Here is a 22,871-nt window from a genome sequence, read left to right on the forward strand (position 1 = left end):
TGTAAATCATTCATATATCACATATTTTTTAGTTTATTAAATTATTTGTTAAAAATTTTATGAAGGTCGCACCACGTTAAAATTTACTGTTAGGAATGTGCATTCCCAACGGTATTATGCATATATATGTATATGTATACGCAAGGAATAATGTTATTTGCTGAGTATATAAAATATTACTCTTTTTCACTTGATTGTAATGGTAATATAAGAAAAAATCTAATTTCAGGAACTAGCTTGTGGTTTCCGGGGAAGTCAAAGTTAATTACATTGTACCAATTTGAATATACATACATACATATGCATGTGTATATATGTGTTACTGTGGTTTTATAAATTCCGGTGATTTCTTCTGCCAGTTGAGAAAGCTAGCATGTTTATCTTACTAAGGGCTCGCTTCTCGACTAACTTTTTGGCAAATAACTTCGATTGTTCAAACAATAACAATTTAATCAGCGAAAATATTATTAAAAATAGCATTATTTTTATAACTTTTGCTAAAAACAATATTTCATTTAATTAAAAATTATTTTTAATTATTTAATGAGAATAATGCTAAAATTAAAAACCAGATATTGCCTGCTTATCATTTAATTAACAATTTGTAAAGTTTATTTGCCGCGGCTGTGTAGGGTAATATGTAATAAAATTCCAATATCATTCTTTATAATGTATATATGTATGTATGTATGTCCATTCATATGTATGTGGGTAAAGTACCATCCATGCGTCTGCTGATAGATTTTCACAAAACAAATTTTATCACTTATCTGCATAATAGTTACTAATTAAGAATCATATTTAACCAAGTGTAAATTAATTTGCTTTGAAATTTAATAATGGTCTCGCTGTTTTGCCAATAACTTCTTGATAAATTATTTGACTCATCCAAGACTGATGATGCCAATTGTGTTGATAAGGGATGTGAATGACACGCCATGCCTTTAAAGGCTGATATATGATTATTTGTGGTATATATGAATGAATGCATGTTACTAGACATAGGTGTGCCTGAACCATATAAAAATATATATGTATGCAGGCTATTGCAAGACTAAAAACAACAGAAATTTTCTTAGAAAACATTTATTTTCAGATAAAAATGACATGTGTAAAAATTGTTGAATCTTTAATGTTTGACCTATTGCCATAAGAACTCTCTAGGTACATCTGTATGTATGTATGTACACAAGTTTGTTTATATAAAGTGAAAACGGTTTTGTTGTATGCCTTCATGCAATTAAGTACAAATGAATGAAACTTATAAATATAAACAATACATATACATATACATGTCTGTCTGTATGTATGTATGCTTTTAGCTGACTTAGTGACTAGTTTTGCGGGCAAAGGCATAGCTAATTGTTATTATTAATTAATCATTGAGCTTTAGATGAGACCTTATGTACAATTACATATGTAGTATATTAAACGGCTTATGTACAGTGTTATTTATATACATACTATGTATTTAAATACTTGTATTGGCTTACACAGAAGCACTAGCTTAAAAAATATTATTTGGTATCTATATATGCTAATTGATAAATAATACTACAAAGTGCTTAACAAATTATGCAAATATGTTCGTTTGGACCCCGTCAAAAGCAATAGACAAACGTCCAGTAGAGCGCATTGAAGGCCAAAAACATAACCGGAAATAGGAAACGTGAACGCCGATCGATCCACATGGCAATCTCTTGTGGTGTCATTGTTGTGAATGTAGTGTGATCAGGATTTGCCTCCTTATCTTTGTCACTCATGCCGAAGCTGCTAGCTTTATCGATATTAACAACATGATCTGTGCCGTTGCTATTGCGATCACTCGTCACAGATGCGGTGTCTGCGCACTCGGTGGTGATAATCGGTAGATTCTGTAAGGTTTTATGGGCTTTTATTGAAATCTGTTGGTATTATACGAAAACGCTTCAACTTACATGTACAGTTAGGTAATTGTTGTAACCCGGATTTGAGTTGCCCTTCAATACGCTTTCCGTGCTGGATGTTATATTATCGAGACTGGAGCAGGAGCGCGTGCGCGACAGATTATTCTTATTTATATCGCGTCTGGTTGGACGCGGCGTTAGCGAGGCCTTCACTATATATTTACTATTGACCTTCTTCAATTCCACATTCTCTTTGCGTCGCCAAATCGTATTGACGAAGGCAAATTCCACCAAACTGCCGAAGATGAAGAATGTGCAGCCGAGAAACCAAATTTCAGATACTTTGATATAACTGACTTTGGGCAAGGTTTTCGTTTGCGATGAGGACAATGTGATGAATGATAACATAGTGCTGGTGCCTGTAAGAAAAAAATATTAAGTGAAAATAGAATATGAGTTATAGAAGGTTATTTTTGGGGAGTACTTAAAGTATTTGGTCTGATTTCGTTGCATCGTTGGCGCCCAAAGGCAGGCAACATTTTTTCAAATCAATAACCAAAACTTATTGACTTACCTAACATGATACGAGGCGGGGACTGATCGGCCTGCAACCAAAATGAAACCCATGAAATCGCAACGATCATCATTGAGGGCAGGAAATAGTCCAACAAATAGAAACCGGTCTCACGACTAAGATGAACCGTAAAACTGAGAGAACTGTAATTGCCAACTAGAAAAATAGAAGAGTATAATTATTAAAATGTCATAAGATGCTATAAATGGTGGGTTAATAAAATCATAAACCTCTTGAACAGAAAGTTCTTAAACCTTTCCAACCTATACATAAAAACCAAAAAGAGTACCACTCACCGAATGATCCGTGTCTCAAATTAATACCATCCGAGTTAACAATAGTTTCGTTATACCAAAAGCCTTGCATATTGTACTCGGTGAGGTGCATTTCCGGATCGAATGAGATCGGCGAATACGGTTCCCATTTGAGCACCATTTCCGTTTTATTGTACATCCCTGAAAATTAGTTTTTCGATTTATCTCAACTCAAATAATCTACTTTCAATTCTCTTCAACTTACAACTCTCCAACACCGTCGAGCAGTATTGCTCATCGAAGGGGAACTTTTTGAAATTCATGTAACAATAGAGTGTTGCCTGCAAGCGCTGCGATATGACGACGCGTCCTTCCGGTGATATCGAGGTCAGCACATCCTTCTCATCCGTACCCAAAATGCTGGAGTCACGTTCGTTGGCAAAGAATATATGCGGCAGCCAAAGTCGTTCGCTCAAATGTTTCTGTCCGATGATATTGTCGTTGCGTTTCAATTCTTTGTAAGCCAGTCGGCTATCGTTGAAGCTTAGCTGTAGCAGTGCGTGCATCTTGAATTGCAGCAAGTCGGAATTTAGATTTTGCAAGAAGTATACATAGATGCGCGCCTTAACGGTAACGGGCAGACGTTCACCATTCATGCCATATTCTGTGGATTTAATAGAAATATTACTTACTTTCCATTTTTTCAAATTTTTCTATGTGAACTCACCAATTGGCCGCTCTAAGCGATCATAACGGCATACATGTGTTAACCGTTGTATTAGTTGTGTTTGTTGTAAGTTTGTAGCGTTCGAAATAGGCGGGCAGTCTTCCTCAACATCGGCGGCATGCGTCGCTCTGGAGTAGAAAAGTAAATAAATTTTATTGATTTATTAATATTTATATTATGATATAAATATATCTAAAAAGAGATATATGCTTTAATCTAGAAAATAATCCCTTAATAAATTATATAGACCTTAAGGTCCTGTAAACTTTTTTTTTGTAAGAAATAATGATGATTTTTTAACAGCGACAAATTTATTTACTTTTGGTGACTGAAGACTCGGGGAACCTATTCTGGCAGAAATATTAAAACACTAATTTCAATATTTATCTAATAATTAAACAAGGTGTTCCACAGGGTGGTGTCCTACCCCCTTCTATTTAACTTCTATATTTCAAAACTCCCCCAACCACCAGAGGGAGTCTCAGTCACCTCTTACGCCGATAATTGTACGATAATGACGTCGGGCAATGGAATCGATGACATGTGTTCGAAAGTGAACGGCTACCTTCTCGACCTTTCTCGCTTCTACACTGCTAGAGTGTAACTCTCCCCAACCTAATCCATTGGGACCTTATTCACCAACTGGACGAAAGAGTACAGTCTAGATCTGAACATTTCTGTCATTGGCATCAAAATTCCGACTGACATTTTGGAGAGCCTGTACTATTTCACTTCCCAAACGACCGCAATAGTTATCAAGGTACAGAGCCGCAACAAAATCCCCAAGTCGCTAGCCGGCAGCACATGGGGTAAATACAAAGAGCTCTAGTTGCCTCGCGAAACCTGAGTAACCCTCACGCAACTTCGTTCTGGATACTGTAGCAGGTTAAACTCCTACCAATCCAAACTGAACCCCTTATGACTCCTGCATGCAAAGATACTAACCACCGCTTTGCATGCCCCCTAAATCCCACTCATCTCCAACGCTTTTCCCTTTGGTCCGATCCTGTCGAAACAGCTCGTTTCCTAGGCCTCTCGTTAGATGTTTCCGATGACAATTAATTTAAACTTGCCAGTTCAGGTAGGTTTTGGTAAGCGTATCAGCAACAACAATAACAACAAATTTGGGTCTACCTTTTACAATTTGGACTAAAATAGGCATTCCACCTTTTCGACAATAGAAAATTAATGCTTTAAATACATTGAATGAGTCTGAAAAGTTGATATACTCGAACAACGTGAGTCACATCTAGTTCGTGACCCAGGAATCTTCTTTAAATTGGCCTCGTCAGGATCAAATGTTAACCTCTGGGAGCTTTACAGCTTTCAGCTTCAAAAATATTATTTTCGGTCTTACCAGATCTGTTATTCTGGTGTTGGTTCTGAGTCCGATTAGGTCATTCTCGGGAAGAGATTAGACTAAAATGTTAATTGACTATGAACTGAAGAGATGCCACGAACTTTGGCTATTTTTTCTTTGACCGTCAGTTTTTATATTCACTTGATGTAATAGAAAAGGCTTTCATTGAGTTAGGAAGCTACAGTTAGGTTATTGTTTAGTACTCTGCGTATAAATTATCTTTATGAATTTAATATGTGACCTAGATATATGAAATTTGGTTCGGATAAAATAATAAAAGTGATAATTATTTCCCGATTTCCCGTATGATTGTAAAACGACGGCCCTTAAGGGGTTATATACAGTTAGACGGCCGAAAAAAAGTGAATTTTCCAGAATTTTTTCTGAGAAAACTTTTTAATTTATTGATCCAAAAATTTATACACATAATATGGTATCTTTTAACTGTATTTTAAGACTTAGTACTAGTAAAAATATTTATTTGAGAAAGAGCTACAGCTGATCTCCAGGAGCTCCTCTCAAAAAAGACGTTTTGCGGTGACCACTATATCTCGGAACTGGATCATTTGAAATTAAAAAACCAAACAGATTTCGTTAAAATAATGATAAATCTAGTAATTAATCGAAGGAATAAGCAAAATAAAATTTTTTGACAAAATGGCGATTTCTCAAAAAAAAATTTCGGCCTTAAATTGTTTATAAAAAAAAATTTTATCGGAGAGAAAAAATCTTCGATTATTTACTAAAAAATATATTTAAGAAGGTCGTGTTAAAATTTGAGACTAATCGGTCTAGCCGTTTTCGAGTAATGTTGGTCACAGACTTTGAAAACACCATTTTGAGAAAAACGCGTTTAAAGTTTGGACCTTGTACTTAAAAGCACTCTGAAACGCCTTTTCAAATTTTTCATTTGCTTGTAACTTTGAAAATATTCACCGGAACGATATGAAATTTTCTGTGTGTATTCTTAAATATATGTACATTAAGAAAATGAAATAAAAAATATCGAGTTTTTGAAAATTCTAACTGTATATAACCCCTTAAAGTTTCTCTTTATTTTTGATAATAGGTAAAAGTCAATTTAAGCGAAAATATGTAGGAAATTTTGTTTAAGTTCATAAGCAAGTAAATCTAATAACACAGGCCCGAGCGCCTTAGAATATGCAATAAAAAATGTTTACGCGTTGCACTGCCTAAAAGTAGACTTTTATATTTGTTTTATTTTTTTTTTTACTTTGAAAGTGGGCATTATAACAGCATCACACTTAAAGTGTATTTGAACCATTTTTATTTAAAAAAAAAACCTGCCTTCGCCACATGAAAGTCAGCTATTAAAATATTCAGAGCACACTTCTCTGTGCATAAGCAGATATTTATAGGGTTTGCCTGCGAAGCTTTGCAAATACGCAAAGGCAAATATCATTTGACATTAAGAAAAGAAATGTTTTAATATGCAAATTGCATGGCGCGCTAATAAAAAGTGTCAATTTTGCTGATATAAAAGAGATCAGGCATGACGAACTTGCTTACAGTTGTTTAAGTTCAGTTGACAAACCGCGTGCTGTGCAAATATTTGCCAGAATGGGCAAATAAGAAAAAACACGACAACGCCAATAAGCAAACACAGACACACTGACATATGTATATATATTCCTGTGCTTGCATTTTATTGTATTCACACATACATACAGACATATCAGCGATGGTTTTAAAAATATCATAAAACGTTGGAATACTAGAAAAAAAAGTGTGTGTCTACAGTTGAGGAAATACAAACAAACAAGCACATTTTGGCGAAAAAACAACAACCACAACAAAAACGGCATTTAATTAATGAATTTTCTCGAATCTCGAAATCCGCTATGAGTCCGTTATATGATAGTGGCGTTAATCCCATTTGCGTATTTCGACGCAAAGAAGGAAAAACAAAACCAACAAAAAATATTTGTGTAACTTTTTTTTTAAGTCTTAATCCCTTGCGCTGGAAAATTTAATAATATTTTGCTAACCTTCGCTGGCTATAAAGGACAATTTCATTTATTTTTAGTTTTATTGCCACAATTATCTAAAAAAAAAAAAATAAATAAAAAAATATTTTTAATTATTACTATGGCTCTAGCCCAACACTGCCAGCCGCGTGTTATACATAAATGCGGCGAAATACAAAATATTTTTTGTCAACTAAGCACCTCATTGTTGTTACCTCCTCATTGTTGATACAATATGCACTACAACGTTTTGTATATAAATATTTTCCATTAATTTGTGCATAAGCATCTCGTAATTATTTACTATTGGATTTTCGTAGCTCATTACTGTCATTGTTTTTCTTTGAAAAAAAAAATATTTTTTTAGTTTTTTTTTGTAAATGCTTTCGTAATCAAATGCGCACAAACACGCATACACTGGCAACCAGAGTTATTTGTTGGTGTTTTGTTTACTCATTGGCGGCATTTTTAATAGAAAAGGCGTCAGAAATACAAATGCAAATATACATATGTATTTGTGTATGTACACATTTGTATATAAGAATGTATCTAATTAAAAATGGTGCAAACTTTAAATAAAAAATAATAATTTTCTATACGGAAATGCATATGTCATAACAGCTGTTGGGAGGCATGAAACGGATGGGAGTTGCAATTGTTGCAAATTTTATGAATGGAATTAAATTTTTTTTAATTTTCTACTATTAATGACTTCTATGTATAATCAAAAGGAGAATTTTCTAAATTTTTCAAAAAAGTTTTGAATATCTTTTGAATATTTAAAAAAAAAATTTGAAAATTAAAAAAAATTTTTAGAATATTTAAAAAAAATTTTGAATATTAAAAAAAAATATTTAAAGCTTGAACTTTACATTTTTGAAAAATTTTCAATATTAAAAAAATTTAACTTGAAATTTATATTTTTGAAAAAATTTTGATATACTTGAACTTTATATTTTTCCAAACATTTGTAATACATACTAAAAAAATATTTTGGACATTAAAAAAAAATTTAAAGCTTGAATTTTATATTTTTCAAAAATTTTTGATAATTAAAAATATTTGAATATTAAAAAAAAAATAATTTAAAGCTTGAACTTTATATTTTTCAAAAAAAGTGTAATATTTAAAAAACAATTAAAGCTCGAACTTTATATTTTTCAAAAGTTTTTGATATTAAAAACAAAATTAAAGTTGAACTTTTTATGTTTCAAAAAATTTTGCATATTCAAAATTTCTATAAAAAAAATTTAAAGCTTGAACTTTATATTTTTAAAAAAATTTTGAATATAAAAAAAAAATTAAAGCTTGAACTTTATATTTTTCCAAACATTTGTAATACTAAAAAAATATTTTGGATATTAAAAAATATTTTAAAGCTTGAACTTTATATTTTTCAAAAAATTTTGAATATTTAAAAAAAATTTTAAAGCTCGAACTTAGTATTTTTCAAAAATTTTTGATATTAAAAAAAAAATTTGATATTTAAAAAGAAAATTGATATTTAAAAAAAATGTTTAAAGCTCGATCTTTATATTTTCCCTTTTTTCAAAATTTTTTAATAATAATATTTATATCTGCTTTTATCTTTTCTTCTTGATCAATTTAAATATTAACGATCAAAGCGACCGTCGCGTTATTTCCAACACATTTACTAATGGTTGTATTATTTCTACTACCGTCATTCAGACAGTTCTAAAAATGTACCGCTAATACCCTTACAAATTAAAAAAACTAAAATGTTTCATGTAAATTTATCATATAATAACTGAAATGCATATACTAATAGCGCTTAATATGCTAATGACTGCATATTAATTGCCTTAAGCTGCGGCACATTAGTGTATATTTATACCCAGCGCACCATTAAATCACTACAGCAATATTCTCAAAATTTAATAACGAAAACACTTTTTAGAAAACAGTCATAATTTTTGAAACTACAAACAGTCTTAAAACTCAATATCAGTTAAAAGGTTTTCTTAGATCCACAATTTAGACACTCAACTACAAGAGTTAAAATTGTACCATGAAACTATATTTTTGAAAATTTGTTATTGAATTTAATCATTTTCACCTTTGGACAAACATAAAAATTGGGTCTGATTTTATTTTAGTGGTCTCTTGATTGAAATAATATTAATTCCGACACCATAAGAAAAATATTCAAGTCAGATATATTGTATCTACAATTTAAAAAAATCTAGGATCTTAGCCAGCTCACGTCGTATAAATATAAATATTTTATTACCATTTCATCAAATTCGGCATAGAAGGCAGAAAATCACTTATCAATTTGAATGAAATTGAATATATTTAGGCGTTAAACCTTATAAAAATTTAATTTTATTTATTATAATGTAGTAAACTCGTTTTTGACAGCTGCTTATTTTACAAATAAATTATTGATCTTCCCAGGTTACTGCTTTGTAAATAAATCAGGCATAAATGTTTGAGATCATGCCAAGTTTTCAAAATATCATATTTCGAATTTGAAAAGATCATAGAACTTTCCAATTATATTCAAAAATTATATTATATGTAAAACGAAGCGGTTTTGGTATTGCGATCAACTAAAATTTAAATAATAAAATGAATAAAATAATTTAATTTTTTCTGAAATATTTTTGAAAAAAAATAATAAAAAATAAATTACATGGGTTTTCGAATAAAATATTCCAAAAAGCAAAATTTTAAGTCTGAGGTTAGTTAGAGTTCGTTAGAAAAAAAAAAAACTTTTGGTACCAAACAAACTCACTTTCTCAGTAATAGTAGTCTAGAATTGTTGTTGTAGCGTCTCAAAACATTCGCACAACAGTTTAAAGTAATGCTGATACTAAAATTAGCCTATAAACATGTCCGTCTAATTGATATTATTAAAGGAATTATGCGCTTAGAAGACTTGTCATGCTAGGTTAGATTAGGTTTATATACAGAAGATCTCACTGGCCGCTTCCCTTGACCGCTGTCCCTTGTGATACCAATAAACTCCCAATGGATCAAGAAAACGCTTGGAAGATTCAGCAAAACGCTTGGAATATGTTACGAATTTCTTCAGTCGGCAAATGTCGATTGTAGTCAATTCGCCAGGATAGCCGAAAATGGGCCTTCCGAGGTGTTTCAATCTCAGTCTGGCAAAAGCTGGACAGTGGAGGAGGAAATTCTTAGATGATTCCAACTCGCCTTCCTCCAAACAGCTCTGGCAACTTATAACTTGCATCTGCTAAGATCCTGAGTCTCAACGCATTGGTGCCCCTTGGACAATGTCCAGGGTTCAAAGAACCTTTTACGCTACACAGCGGATCAAAAGGACCCAGCCACTGCACAGGTGCTTGATGTTTTGACCAGCGCTTGGGGAGCTCAAGCGTAGTCTGTATTTCCAGCACTCTTGCGCAGGTGGACCATGGCCTACCCACCTGGTCCCATTACGACGTCAATTTTGCTAATGTACCCTCTTATGCAAGCTTGTCAGCTTTATAATTACCAACGAATTCGCTGTTAGGAGGTACTTACACGAGTCGGATAGCAAAATAGCTAGGATGCTATTGATTCTACTTTTCAAAAAATAAAATTCAGAATTATGAAATTTTAAGACTAAGATGCTTATAAAATTTAAGTTCTTCCGTCGAAAACTCATCAAAATTAAGGTAACACCTATCAAAATCACCTTTAAATAGTTATCATTGTCAGATTTAAATGTTAGGCAAATAAATGCGATTTCTGCTTGGAGTTTGATTACAATCAAGTCTTTTGTAATTAGAAGATTATAAAAAATCGTATTATTAAAATTAATAATGGATTCTAATACGTTATTAAAAAAAATATTATTCTAATCGGTTTTAAACTATACTTTGCTTTCAGATATTTTTATATACATAAATAGTTTTCCAAAAATTAAAAAAAAATAATTTTTTTCAAAATATTATTTTTTTTTTTGTTTTTAACAGTATTTTATTTGCAGTTAAACCAGTATTGCCACATCAGAGTACAAGCTAGACTTTTTCAATTTAGAATTGCGTTGTCTTTGGATGTTTTTTCTTTTGCAACACATCTATTGAGGAAGTGTTTTTCACTTTTCAATAATAGAAAATACACAATACTCTCATATACATAATTTAAAATTTATTTGAAAATGCTTTTATGAATTTAAAAATATATATTTTACAATCTATTTCATTGACCAAGTGGTTGCATCATTAATAAAAAGCGGCAAATAATTCCAGTTTAGTCAGAGAAATAATAAATTTTATTCAATTTTAAATTTTAATATTAATTAACTTGCTGCCAAAAATTTAAAATAAATAGATTTTTTTCATTAAAATTTCAATGAAAAATATTTTTCATATTTTGGTGTTAAATCTTTCTCAGTCACATCAAACTTTGTCACACATTGAGCATTAATTAAGCACTTAAATCAATGAACTGCCATTTATAATACAATTAAATTTAACAAAAATTACAATAATTAAATTTATTTGACAAAAAAAAACGACACCCACAACGCACATTTTAGGCAAATACAAGTTTCAATAGCGAAAGATACAAGTTTTAGCATTGCAAAAAAATATAAAAAAAAAATTCAAAAAATAAGTTAAAAAAAAAAACAAAAATGTGTGTAAAAATTGCATTTTACAACTTCACTAAACACATTTGTCAACGCACTTTCGATTTTTTCCTCGTCTCACAAGCATCTAGTTGAGGTTAACTCGACCTTCAGCGTACGCATCAACGGCATCGCGCTAATGTTTGTTGGTACACGCCAGTGCGTATGAGCGACAATTTTCAAACAAGTACAAACGCTTTCAAAATAGAGATTTCATTATCAATTTACATGTAAACATGTCTGTGTACAAATACAAATAAGTACCGGTTTCTAACGTTTGCTCACTACATGGCATGTGAGTTGACAACAGCAAAAGTACAATAAAAAAAATAAAATAAAAACAAAAATAAGTTACATGCGTTCACATAGTCAGCTGAGTAAATATTTTTGTTTTTTTTTTTGTTTTTGTTTTTGTTTTTTATTTTTTTTTGGTATTTAATTTTTTAATATTATTTTTTGTTTTTATATTTTATTGAATTTTTTTTGTATTTTTTTTATTTATTTTATTTTAATTTTTTTTTTTGTTTTAATTTTGCTTTTGTTTTTGCGCAAACGCATTTGTTATAGCAAATACATATAATGATATAAAAGCGCGTCACAAATTCTAGTTCAAGGCGTTGCGAATCTCGTTAGCAGCATACGGACATAACATTATCGGTAATTAGGCGTGTTTTGTCAAACTAAAAACAAAAACAAAAACAACACAAAAAAACTGCTTGCAATATTTTTAAATGCATTCAAAAATGTTTTGTGAAAAAAAAGAACCGTAAACAATTTTGATAAAAAAGTAACATGAAAAAATAGCAAAAAAAATAAATACAACGCTTATTACTTTATGAGTAAGCGAGTTTTACGTAGAAACAAGCGTTCACGCTTTGCAGATAAACTTACGTTGATGATAGCTGTGTAATGGTGAATATAAAGCTGAGCAGCAGCACTTTGGTCACGATGTGAAAGTGTATATTTCGCATGTTGACTGTGTATTTTTTTGTTGTTGTTGGTTTGTTGAATTTATTTTTTAATTAATTTTTTTTTTTTAATTTAATTTAATTATAATTAATTTTTTAATTATAATTTTGTTTTTTTTAATTAAATTGAATTAACTTTTTTTATTATAATAATTTTTTTTTTATTAAATTTGTTAATTTTCTAATATTTTTAAAATGTTATTTTTTATTTGTATTTTATTTTTATTAATAATTATTTTTTTTAATTTTCTTTAATTAAATAATTTTTTTTATTGTTTTTTAATTTTCCCTAATTAATTTTTTTAATTATAATTTTTTTATAAATTAAAAATTTTTTTATTAAAAATTATTTTTTTTTTTAATTTTCTTTAATTAAATTTTTTTTAATTAAATTAATTTTTTAATTAAATATATTTTTTATATTTTACTATATTTTCCTCTATATAAATTTCCAATTCCACTTCAACAATTTCGCGCAAACAAATTTCGCCGCAAATTTTATTCCACACCGCCGTTTCAGCCAAATAGGCGTTCTCAACGCTTATTACGTTTCAAGTTCAATATCTCACTTATGCTTTGAACAGGTGTAAAATATATGTGTGTACACATACAATATATAGAAGACTTAAAAATCCACCTATTTTACTCGTATTTTCGCCCGGCGCGCGCGCACCACACACCACACACCACAAATCAACGAAATGCACCAAGAATCGTTGCCGTCACCACTCCAGCAATAGCTAGCAATTGCAGCTGCTATGCTATGCTAACAGACAGTCAAACTCACTAACTAACTCACTGCCGAAACGTTTGAGTTTTTTGATCGAGTTCAGCAACGCGGGCGTCCGTTTTCGACTCTACTCGTGTACAACAACCGCTATTTTTTAACGTCTTTCCACGGCGGTAAACGACTTCTATTTGAACTGGAGCGTCGCTTGGTAGCGCTTGAAATACCGATCTAGCGAGTAGCAATGTTGGTAGCATGAAATAATATTTAAAAAACCAACAACAACAAATACAAATACAAGCAATTAATATACACATAGTCAAACGTACATTGATATAGCGCACTCCATATTGCTGTATTTACCGTTTGTTTTATTGTTTCAAGATACTCTCACTTTACTGATAAGTTGCTAGATACATTGTATATATGTATGTATGTACGAAGGTGCTTGAGTGCAGGTGTGAGTCGTTGTTCTCAGATATATATCTTAGGCGATGCGTCCTCTCGCATATACCATCCACGAAACGTGGTGGGGAATGTGGAAAATGTGTTTAAGAGTCTGTTCCAGGCTTATACAAAACAGACAATATCTGTAGTTGAGTATCTTATGTCTTCGCGGACCTCAAATCCGAGACCAATTGAGCTAAATAACCTATTGAGGTAATGCCAAGCCTCCGAGTGTATTTTTGCAATGAAAACAGTCTCGTTAATAAATATCCAAAAGTCATTCTGAGTCGATATAAAACTGGAAAGACCCTATGTTTTTCGAATACCAACAATATGTACCCTAAATTACTGGAAAAGTGGGGAGGTAAAGGAGTTCTTAAAAGGAATGTGTATTGGTGTCATAGAATATCTCTGGTTTGTTGGCTGCAGAACTGTTGATCAGGATCTGCAATCTTTAAAGATATTGCCGCAAACCTTACTTACTGAAGAAGAAGAAGGGAGAGGCGAGGTCTTCTGAAGGGTACTAACCTTATACGAGCTATATTTTCCAGTTTTAATGGCTACTTTAAGAGTATATTTAATGAAAGGGTGTCTCTAAGAAATACCAAAATCACCGACCAAAAAATTTAACATGAAATGCCATAGATCTTTAACTACCTTTAGAACAATTCGGGAATGTTAATCCAGATATAGAGTCATAAAAAAGATTAAAATTAAAATTAAAAAAAATAAACACCTGATGAAGTGAGGGGTCTCAAAAAATTAGCACGAGACCTTACCCACGATTCCAATCCTCCGAAAAGCAAAAACAAAATAAGATTATTAATGTAAAGTAATGCCGTTATGGTTGGAACTACCGAGAAGTTGAACATTTTTTTTTTTTATTTTTCGAATTAAAAACAAATACGAAAATCATGATATATAGTATTTAGCGATTTTACTCATTTTCACCGCAAAGGTACACTATGTCCAAGACTAACTAAAGAACTAAAGTAATAATAATCACTTAATTTTGCTAAGATATATCACATATTAACAGATATATGCTGTATATGCGATATAAAGCCCACCGAAAGATTGATTGATCCGAATATAAGGTATATGGAAGCTATGGGAAGTTATGTCCCGATTTTAACCATTTTTGGTACAGAGACACACTATTGAAAGAAAAATATTCCCTCGGAATTAAATTAAAATATCTGAAAGATTTAGCTATATTTTCGGTGAAAAATTATCCTTAGGCACTGAGTTCTTCAAGTTCGATTATGGGTCCTTGAAAAGATATAGTCCGATTTTGACAATTTTTCACAAGTTAAGCCATAGCTCAAATACAGTATTTGTATAAAGTTTTATTCCGCTATCTTCATCGGTTTCTTATGTATACATTATAAAGAGAAGGAATGAGAGTTTATAGGAAGTAGGCGTGGTTGTGAACCGATTTCGCCAATTTTTCACCATCACCATGTTATCAAGGTGTCAAGAAAACATTATATACCGAATTTCATTGAAATCGGTTGAGTAGTTCCTGAGATGAGGCTAGTTCCTCTCAATAAAGAATACTCTCCAAAAATTTCTGATAAATCGGTCGAGTAGAACTTTGAGAAATCGTGGTAAACTTTTTCATAATTGTTTAAACTTTCAAAATGGCAAAAAAAAATCATAAAATGTTTTTTTTTTTACACCAAAATATGCCCTTAATTAGTGTTGGCGTCTACTCTATTGATTGCTGGGTTGTACTACACTTGTCTCGACTAAAAGATAATTCTAATCATTTCTTGAAAGATGCTGATACACTCGTCTGTTGTAACAGAAATCAAAAATCAAATGTGGTATCACATTCTTCGTGATGTAATGTTGTTGTTGTACAACAACATTGTAATTGAGTACGTTGAACTTTTACAATGAAAATTGTCTTATGAAAATAAAAATAGCGTTGATTTACAAATTAAGATACAACTATTAATGTCTGGAACTTCACTACTCCAGCTCAGTGTAAAAAAATTATTTCTTTGATGTTTCTTCATGAGAACTTTATTCGAAAAATTGTTGTTTAGGGAGTTCGAATGTTCTAATATTCCCTGATCTAATATTTTCGAAACCTTGTCGTCGAAGGTATAAAAACAATGTTAAAGATAAGATTTTACTCTTATTTTTAAAGTGCGTTATTATCTTTCAATCGTGTGACTAAATGAAGACGTGTGTTGTTACTCACACGGATTTTTCGGTTTTTTTTTTTTTGTTTATCGAAATTGTAATAATTAATAAGGAATTAATTTTTGTAGATTTTCAAAGTGGCGACAAAAATACCGTTATGTTTCTGTATGTATGTATTTAGTTGCGAATATATCCGATAACATTTTTAGTTGCTCACTAAAGTAGGGTTTTTTGAATTTTGAAATGAAATTTGAAAAAGAATTTTAAAAACTTATTTTATAGATTTTATTGTTATAGAATTTTTCATTCAGAAAATTTGGGGATCTCTTATCAACACAAATGCAATTGATATGGAAATAAATTAATTAAATCATATTTATTACAATATTTGTGCCTAACGGTAAAATGCCAGCGACCGAAATCGAAGGAGTCATTCAACCATTGTACTCATGAAGGAGTTTCCCAATTTTGTATATTCTTTTTTATGACCAAAATAAATATTGAATTGTTAAATTTGAAGTTCAAGCGACTCTATTGCACCTAGCCATATAATCATGTAATGGATAAAGACCAAACCCATGTACTCAATTATGATATTACGAGAGCTACGATACGGCGGGGAACTTTTGAGTGCTCATATATTAATTAATAAAGATAAATATTCATTTATCCATTTATACATGTGTTTATGTTATAATTCTCAAATGGTTTAATACCAAAAACACAATTGCAAGGTTGCCACCAGTTTGAAAAATGTTTAGTAAAAATTTAGTAACATAAAAAAAAATTACAAAATTGATATCAAACTGCAAATTTTTAGAAAAGTTTACACTTGAAGATATTTTTGACAAGGTTGCCATCTGTGAAAATTTTTTTCTTTTTATTTTTTTTTCATTAAAGTTTATAAAATAAACTAATTAATGCAATAAAAATACTAAATATAAAAGAAAACTTATAGTTAAAATTATTTTAGAGAAATGTTGCCACCTTTTTACTTTTTTTTATATTAAATTAATTTTTTACAATAATATAACATTATAAATAATTTGTGTATCAAAGTAAAACGAGTTAAAAATGTCTTCTAAGCAAATATTTCTCCGAGTTGCCACTTGTTTAAAAAATTTAAATTTGCAAAAAACTCCATATTGCTATTTTGGTAATATTGGACTTTTGTACGTCATACAGTAGAAGGAGGTTGTTTAATTAAAAAATTTAATCAGTTTAATTTTAATTAAATTCACTTATATTAACACTAGAAAATTTAATTAAATTGCAATTGAACTTGTCAATTTTTGTTGATGGATGGCAAGGCGCTCGAGTAAGAGCATCATCAAAGCACGCAAATAAATTATAATATTTAGATTTTTAATCTTTTGGCTCTAAGAACAACACAAATATTCAAATATTTATGCTTTCTATATAACAACAACAACAACAACAACATTTGAAATCTGGCATAAGAAAGTGCGCTTATCATAAACTCCCTGTGATTACGTATACGCCCAAGCATATCTGCACAGATCATCATAACTGTGCGCATTGTAAATATATGTATTATATATGTATATATTTAGTACGTACAACAACAAAAATTGTTTTGTTAAAAGTTTGCATATTGTTTTTAATCATAAGCGACACGTTTCGCGAACGTTTTTTACCAGCCCACATACCAAATTAGGCAAGCAACAACAACTACAAGCATATATAAGCCTGCTTGTTATTTAATTAACACAATGCTCTATGCATTAATATACAGCACTAGCCACTATTGTTGTAGTTTAGTTGAAAAGTGAATGGTTTGTAGGTAGAATAATGAATATGAAATGCATGTCAGACCTTAAGGCATTATCTATCTGCAGAAGTTGAAGTAAAAATTGCCAATAGCAGTTTATTGCTCCTTAGTGTCATCGCTTCGCAACAATATAATCGTCCGTGTACAACAACAATAAACATTTTTTATATGCAAATTAAATACATATATGTATGTATGTATGTATGCATTTGAAATTATGTTTATCAAAAAGTTGCTTGAACTCATCCACACGGTAGCCCGTAGACGGAAATTGAAAAATAATATAGCAAAGGTGTAAACATTTAATCATTTTTATTCATTTTATTTCTAATCTTTATTATTTATTATGAATTCATAGTTTTAACTCATACTTTATGTGTTAAATATTTACGATATAAGAAGTCGCTTTTGCTGCTTGTGTTGCTATGACTAAGTTTCGAAGGTTTTAATTAAAAATTTATCTTGGAAAATTATTTAAAAAGAGATTAAGACAAAAACTTAAATGTTTTGATAATGAAATTGTGGATTGGATGTTTCATAATAGTTATGTGTAAATATATATCTGCTTTTGTGAACGTGCAGCGCCAGTTATAAAAACAGTTTGATAAGTTACTCATATATTGCGGGGGAATGAGATATATTTTTGTGCGAAAAAAATATATTTTTGTCATGTCTATTTTCTCACATTTATTTTTAAATGCTTATTTTTTTTTTGCTACAAAAATATGCTGCCGTGAAGACCTTTCCCTTCATCCATTTACCTTTTTAGTATAAGAGTTCAAAGTCCGTTGATATAGTTGGTGTCTCAGGCTCCAAATACTACATTTTCATTTTTCGATAATACAAAAAAATCTAAGTCAATCGGGTTTAAAAAAATGTAATAGAACCCGATTTATATCTGTCATTCCAGCAAAATTTACCAAAAGTCTGAATTTCAGTTGATGAAATCCAAATACTACATTTTCATTATTCGAAAATACAACAAAAATGTATACCTATAATCTATAATCGACGATTTCCGACATAAAAAGCTACGTTTCTAAGTCATTCGGGTCCAAAAAACTGTAATAGAACCCGATTTATATCGGTTGAGAACTGTCATTCCAGCAGAGTTTCCCAAAAGTCTGAATTTCACTTGATGAAATCCATGTACCACATTTCCATTCTTCGAAAATACAACAAAAATTTATACCTATAATCTATAATCGACGATTTCCGACATAAAGCTACGTTTCTAAGTCAATCGGGTCCAAAAAACTGTAATAGAACCCGATTTATATCGGTTGAGAACTGTCATTCCAGCAGAGTTTCCCAAAAGTCTGAATTTCACTTGATGAAATTGTATATGCTTTCAAAACTTTGATGATATTTCACCGAAAGATGCATTTTTTCAAAAAAATCAAAAAAGAAACTATTAATTAAGTAAATATTTATCCAAAAAATTTGAGGTTTTCAGTATACGAATTAGAAACACCTCGTAATAACACCCCGTTCTCAGTAGTGGAAATTCCGTTCTCAGATGTTGCATTAATTATATGCCTGCACGTAGAGCTTATGAGGTTCCATAAATGGGATATGCATTAAAGACTGAAGGTTCCGATAAGATATCTACTGTGTCTTCTCATCTAACTTAAGGCAGTGGTCTGCTTTATAAGCCGAAAAAAAGCGTTTTTTTTAGCATTTTTTTTAAAGGGAAGGAAATGATTGCGGTAAACGGAATTTTAAGACGATAGTGTACTATATTTAAAGCTTAAAAAACAATATTTATTATTAAAAAATATGGAAATTTTTTCAAAGTTGTAAGTATTTTCCTGGAGCGCCTGGAGTCTGCACTTGTAAATCAGTGCCGATGATGGAGGTCGTGCGATGCATCTGAAACAGTTGAACCATTTTTTTTTTAATTTTTATAAGTTTCTTTTCTTTATGAACTAAAAAAATACCGAAGAAGTTATAAAATTCCAAATTTTTTCGAAGTTTGAATAAAAAAATTCACTTTTTTAAGAAAAAAATTTGACTTTAAGTTGCAAAACAAATAGTTTAAATAATACTTTTGTCCAAATTTTTTAGTTCAAATAGAAGATAATTGAATACTTAAGCTCGATCACTTAGGTTTTTTTCGATCGGACATATATTCTTTTTTCTAACGCCGGCACCGTTTTCTAACACTTGTGAAAATGAAAACTCGAGAAAACGCGCTTTAAAGTCTGTCTGAGCATTCGCACCAGCTCGACGCTCGGCCACTAAAAGTGCTCTAGCTTCGAAAATATGTCGAATTGGCCTTTGGAATTTTAAAGACATATTCTTGGATAGTTTTGGAAGAGATTTAAAACAAAGCAAAAAAATCGATTTTTTGAAGCCTGTAAAGCAGATTACTGCCTTAACCGAGTTAAAACTCGAAACAACTAGAAACAATAAAACACGCTCGAATTAATTGAATAGTTCAGACTAAAGTGGATAAGTGACCCAGAAAAAAGGAAGGATTTTACTTTATTCTTCATAAGTAGAGAATATTGAAAAGTCTTTACCGATAGATTCTTGTTGTTATTGTACCAATAACCTTAGTCCTGTTTGTATTAAAAAATGCAATTTTAGTTGTCACCGAGGTCAGCGAGACCCAGGCAATTAGCTGTTTCGACAGGGTCAGATCATAAGAAGAGTTGTGTTAGATTAATCGGGTTCATTGGGCATGCAAAGAAAGGACTAGTGCCAAGCGGGTACTCATTGCATGCTGGACATCTATTTGGTATGTCGGAGTCCAGTCTGGAAGTTGCGCGAAGGTCACTTTAGTGTCGTGTGGCAATATACAACAAGAGCCGATTCTACGCCATCGGAATTGACCTGGATTTTATTTGTCGGTCTGTTTTTTCAATGAGCTAACTCTGATTGGATCAGTTAGTTGTGTACCGATAGGCCTAAGTGGGTGGTAGGCTCAACTTTTGGATTCGACTGTAAACTTAAGGTGTTAGATGGGTTTCAAAATTACAAAATTTGAGAAAAATATGTTTAAAATATTATTGAAAAATATCCAAAATCAATCCGAGTAGTATTCTAAGAGATATACCCTTTGGAAGGTCCGTCCATCAGGCCACGTCAGTATGAATGTAAAACTTTCTTTTTTCCTTCGTTCATTAACTAGATTTATGCATGTACTATGAAATATTTTTGGTTTATTGGTTTTAGACGGTAAGACCTTTTTTTGGACACGTCATGAGAGATGTTTCGCCATTCATCAGCCGTTGGCGCCAAAAATATATTTCAAATCTTAGACCACTTAATATAAAAATAATATTATTTAATTTAATTTCTTAGACTTATCTTAATGCTGGCCAATCTGTTGTCTGTTCTTCTTTCTTTAATATTCTTTCATGTTTTGTCTAAGCGTGTCACTTATCTCGGTACAAAAAGATATGATGCCTTGCTCTAAAAATTCAGCACTCAATTTAATTAAGACCAAATAAGCCCTTTCGCCTTTACCTTTCTCTCCCACACCCACACCCACACCAAACACATTTTCGATCATTTTGTATTTTGTATTCTTTCCGCACATTATCTAATTTGCCATTTGATTTTTATTTATTTTTTACGCCAGTATATTTCATGTGTACGTATTACTTATACCGCAGCGTCTGTTTGTTTGCACGAGATACATAGTACTACGTAGAGTTTTCTTCCTTCGCGTGTGAGTCACACAGACAAGTTTATCTAAACTGACAGCTTCTAGCTCTATGCTTTTTGAAAATCTCACGTTTCAACTGTAATAAAGTGGAAACGTTTTCTTTCATAATTTGCTCGGTAAACTGTTGAATGACACAAATGAATTAAGATAAAAAATTATATTCTTATCAACCTTAAATATTTGTTGTACTTACTTTTAACAGTTTTGCGGTATTTAGACAGTCAATTGTTTCAAAAAAAAACAAACTATGGGCTTGAAAACAACTCACTAAACTATATATGTTTGTGTGAATTTTTGCACAGATTTGTTCATATATGAGATGAGAGCAATCTCACACATCATACACAAGTTAGGCGCTCGAGATTGAAGAGAGAAGTGCGAAAACGGAAAGTTGGTCTAAAGAGTTAGTACCAGTAAACAATAGGTGGCAGACTATGGCTCACTTAACTGATTTATCTCTTGTTTGGTGCCTAGTGTTTAGTTGGTTAGATGAAAGGGGAGGTCGAAAAGACGCCACCACCCAACGCAATGGCATTCAATAATTTATCTAATTTAACATGTACTTTTAATTTGTTCCACACCAGTCTTCGAAATTCTAATTGGATAAAATCAGGACATTCGTAGAGATAATACTCTAAGGTTCGCCATTTAAATCATACGCTTTACGTACTGACTAGTATATCTCAAAACAGTCTCAGAACAAAAAGTTCCGTGGTGAACCTTACAATTATGCTGGATTCCTTCTTCTGTCATAGAAATTTGTAGTTGATTTGTATGCCCTTTTTAGTAGTCCCACGACGCCTGAGTGGACGACCGAATTATCCAGTTTTTAATAAATACATATATGACCGGGAATCCAATTGAATCTCTAACTTTATATTGAAAAATGAACCAATCAAATTGAATTGAAAAACTGTGTTATATGGTTAGTAAGCATGGTGGTAAACCGATTTCGTACGTTTGCAACTAGACAAATGTCTAGAAAATATTATGTACCAAATTCCATTGATCTTTGTCGAGTAGTTCCTGAGATATGTATCTCTGTGTCATCTCTTTAAGTTTCAAGTTGGTTTATATACTATGGTGGTTTGAGAAACCACTAAAAACCAGTGTGGCGGAGCCACGCTCACCGTGCAAAACAAATTTCATTCGAATCTAGTGTGATCCTCTGTTTCCTGTGATTCTCTCGTGATGACAAGGAATACGTGTATCAAGTTTCATTAAGATGTCTCAATTTTTACTCAAGTTATTGCTAGCACGGACGGACGAACTAATTTTAAGAAATGAAATTATAGATACAATAATTAAATTTAATTATATAAAATATAAATATTTATTCAAGAAAAAGTACCTAAAGCACCTAAAAACCCATGAAAATATTATTACTTTTAAGTTTAAGTAAACTTACGCACGTGATGACTTTGCAGCACCGTAAAATGTACGCATTAGAGAAATCCCAATCTATTAAGAGATCTATCAATCTTAATTCAAGCAATTAAATTTAGACAGTCAGTAAATTTGATTATTAATTAAATACAAGTAGTACTTCAATGGAGGCCGTTTAAAGTACGTGGGACTTACCAAATCGGACGTGAATAGTTTACATATATACATACATACGACCCTTATCTTACCCAACAATTGATAAGCCAAATTTCTACGTCACAAATAACATTTTAAAGTACAAGTATACTACGTGGGAATTATTTAAATTG

The 22,871-nt window shown here is 31.2% G+C and overlaps 1 protein-coding gene across 1 annotated transcript; it reads right to left on the reverse strand.

Annotated features, from left to right (window-relative positions):
* Positions 1-1,070: 1,070 nt before the first annotated feature.
* On the reverse strand, positions 1,071-12,530 carry LOC105220940 (pH-sensitive chloride channel 2). The gene is made up of 7 exons (XM_029046068.2): positions 12,284-12,530; positions 3,442-3,569; positions 2,980-3,378; positions 2,757-2,915; positions 2,461-2,616; positions 1,938-2,305; positions 1,071-1,874 (listed from the first exon to the last, which is right to left on the reverse strand). The coding sequence occupies exons 1-7, from the start codon at positions 12,361-12,363 to the stop codon at positions 1,602-1,604; spliced, it is 1,563 nt and encodes a 520-aa protein (XP_028901901.1). The 5' UTR covers positions 12,364-12,530; the 3' UTR covers positions 1,071-1,601.
* Between the last annotated feature and the right edge of the window lie 10,341 nt (positions 12,531-22,871).

Source organism: Zeugodacus cucurbitae, chromosome 4, assembly GCF_028554725.1.
Source record: "Zeugodacus cucurbitae isolate PBARC_wt_2022May chromosome 4, idZeuCucr1.2, whole genome shotgun sequence".
NCBI lineage: Eukaryota > Metazoa > Arthropoda > Insecta > Diptera > Tephritidae > Zeugodacus > Zeugodacus cucurbitae.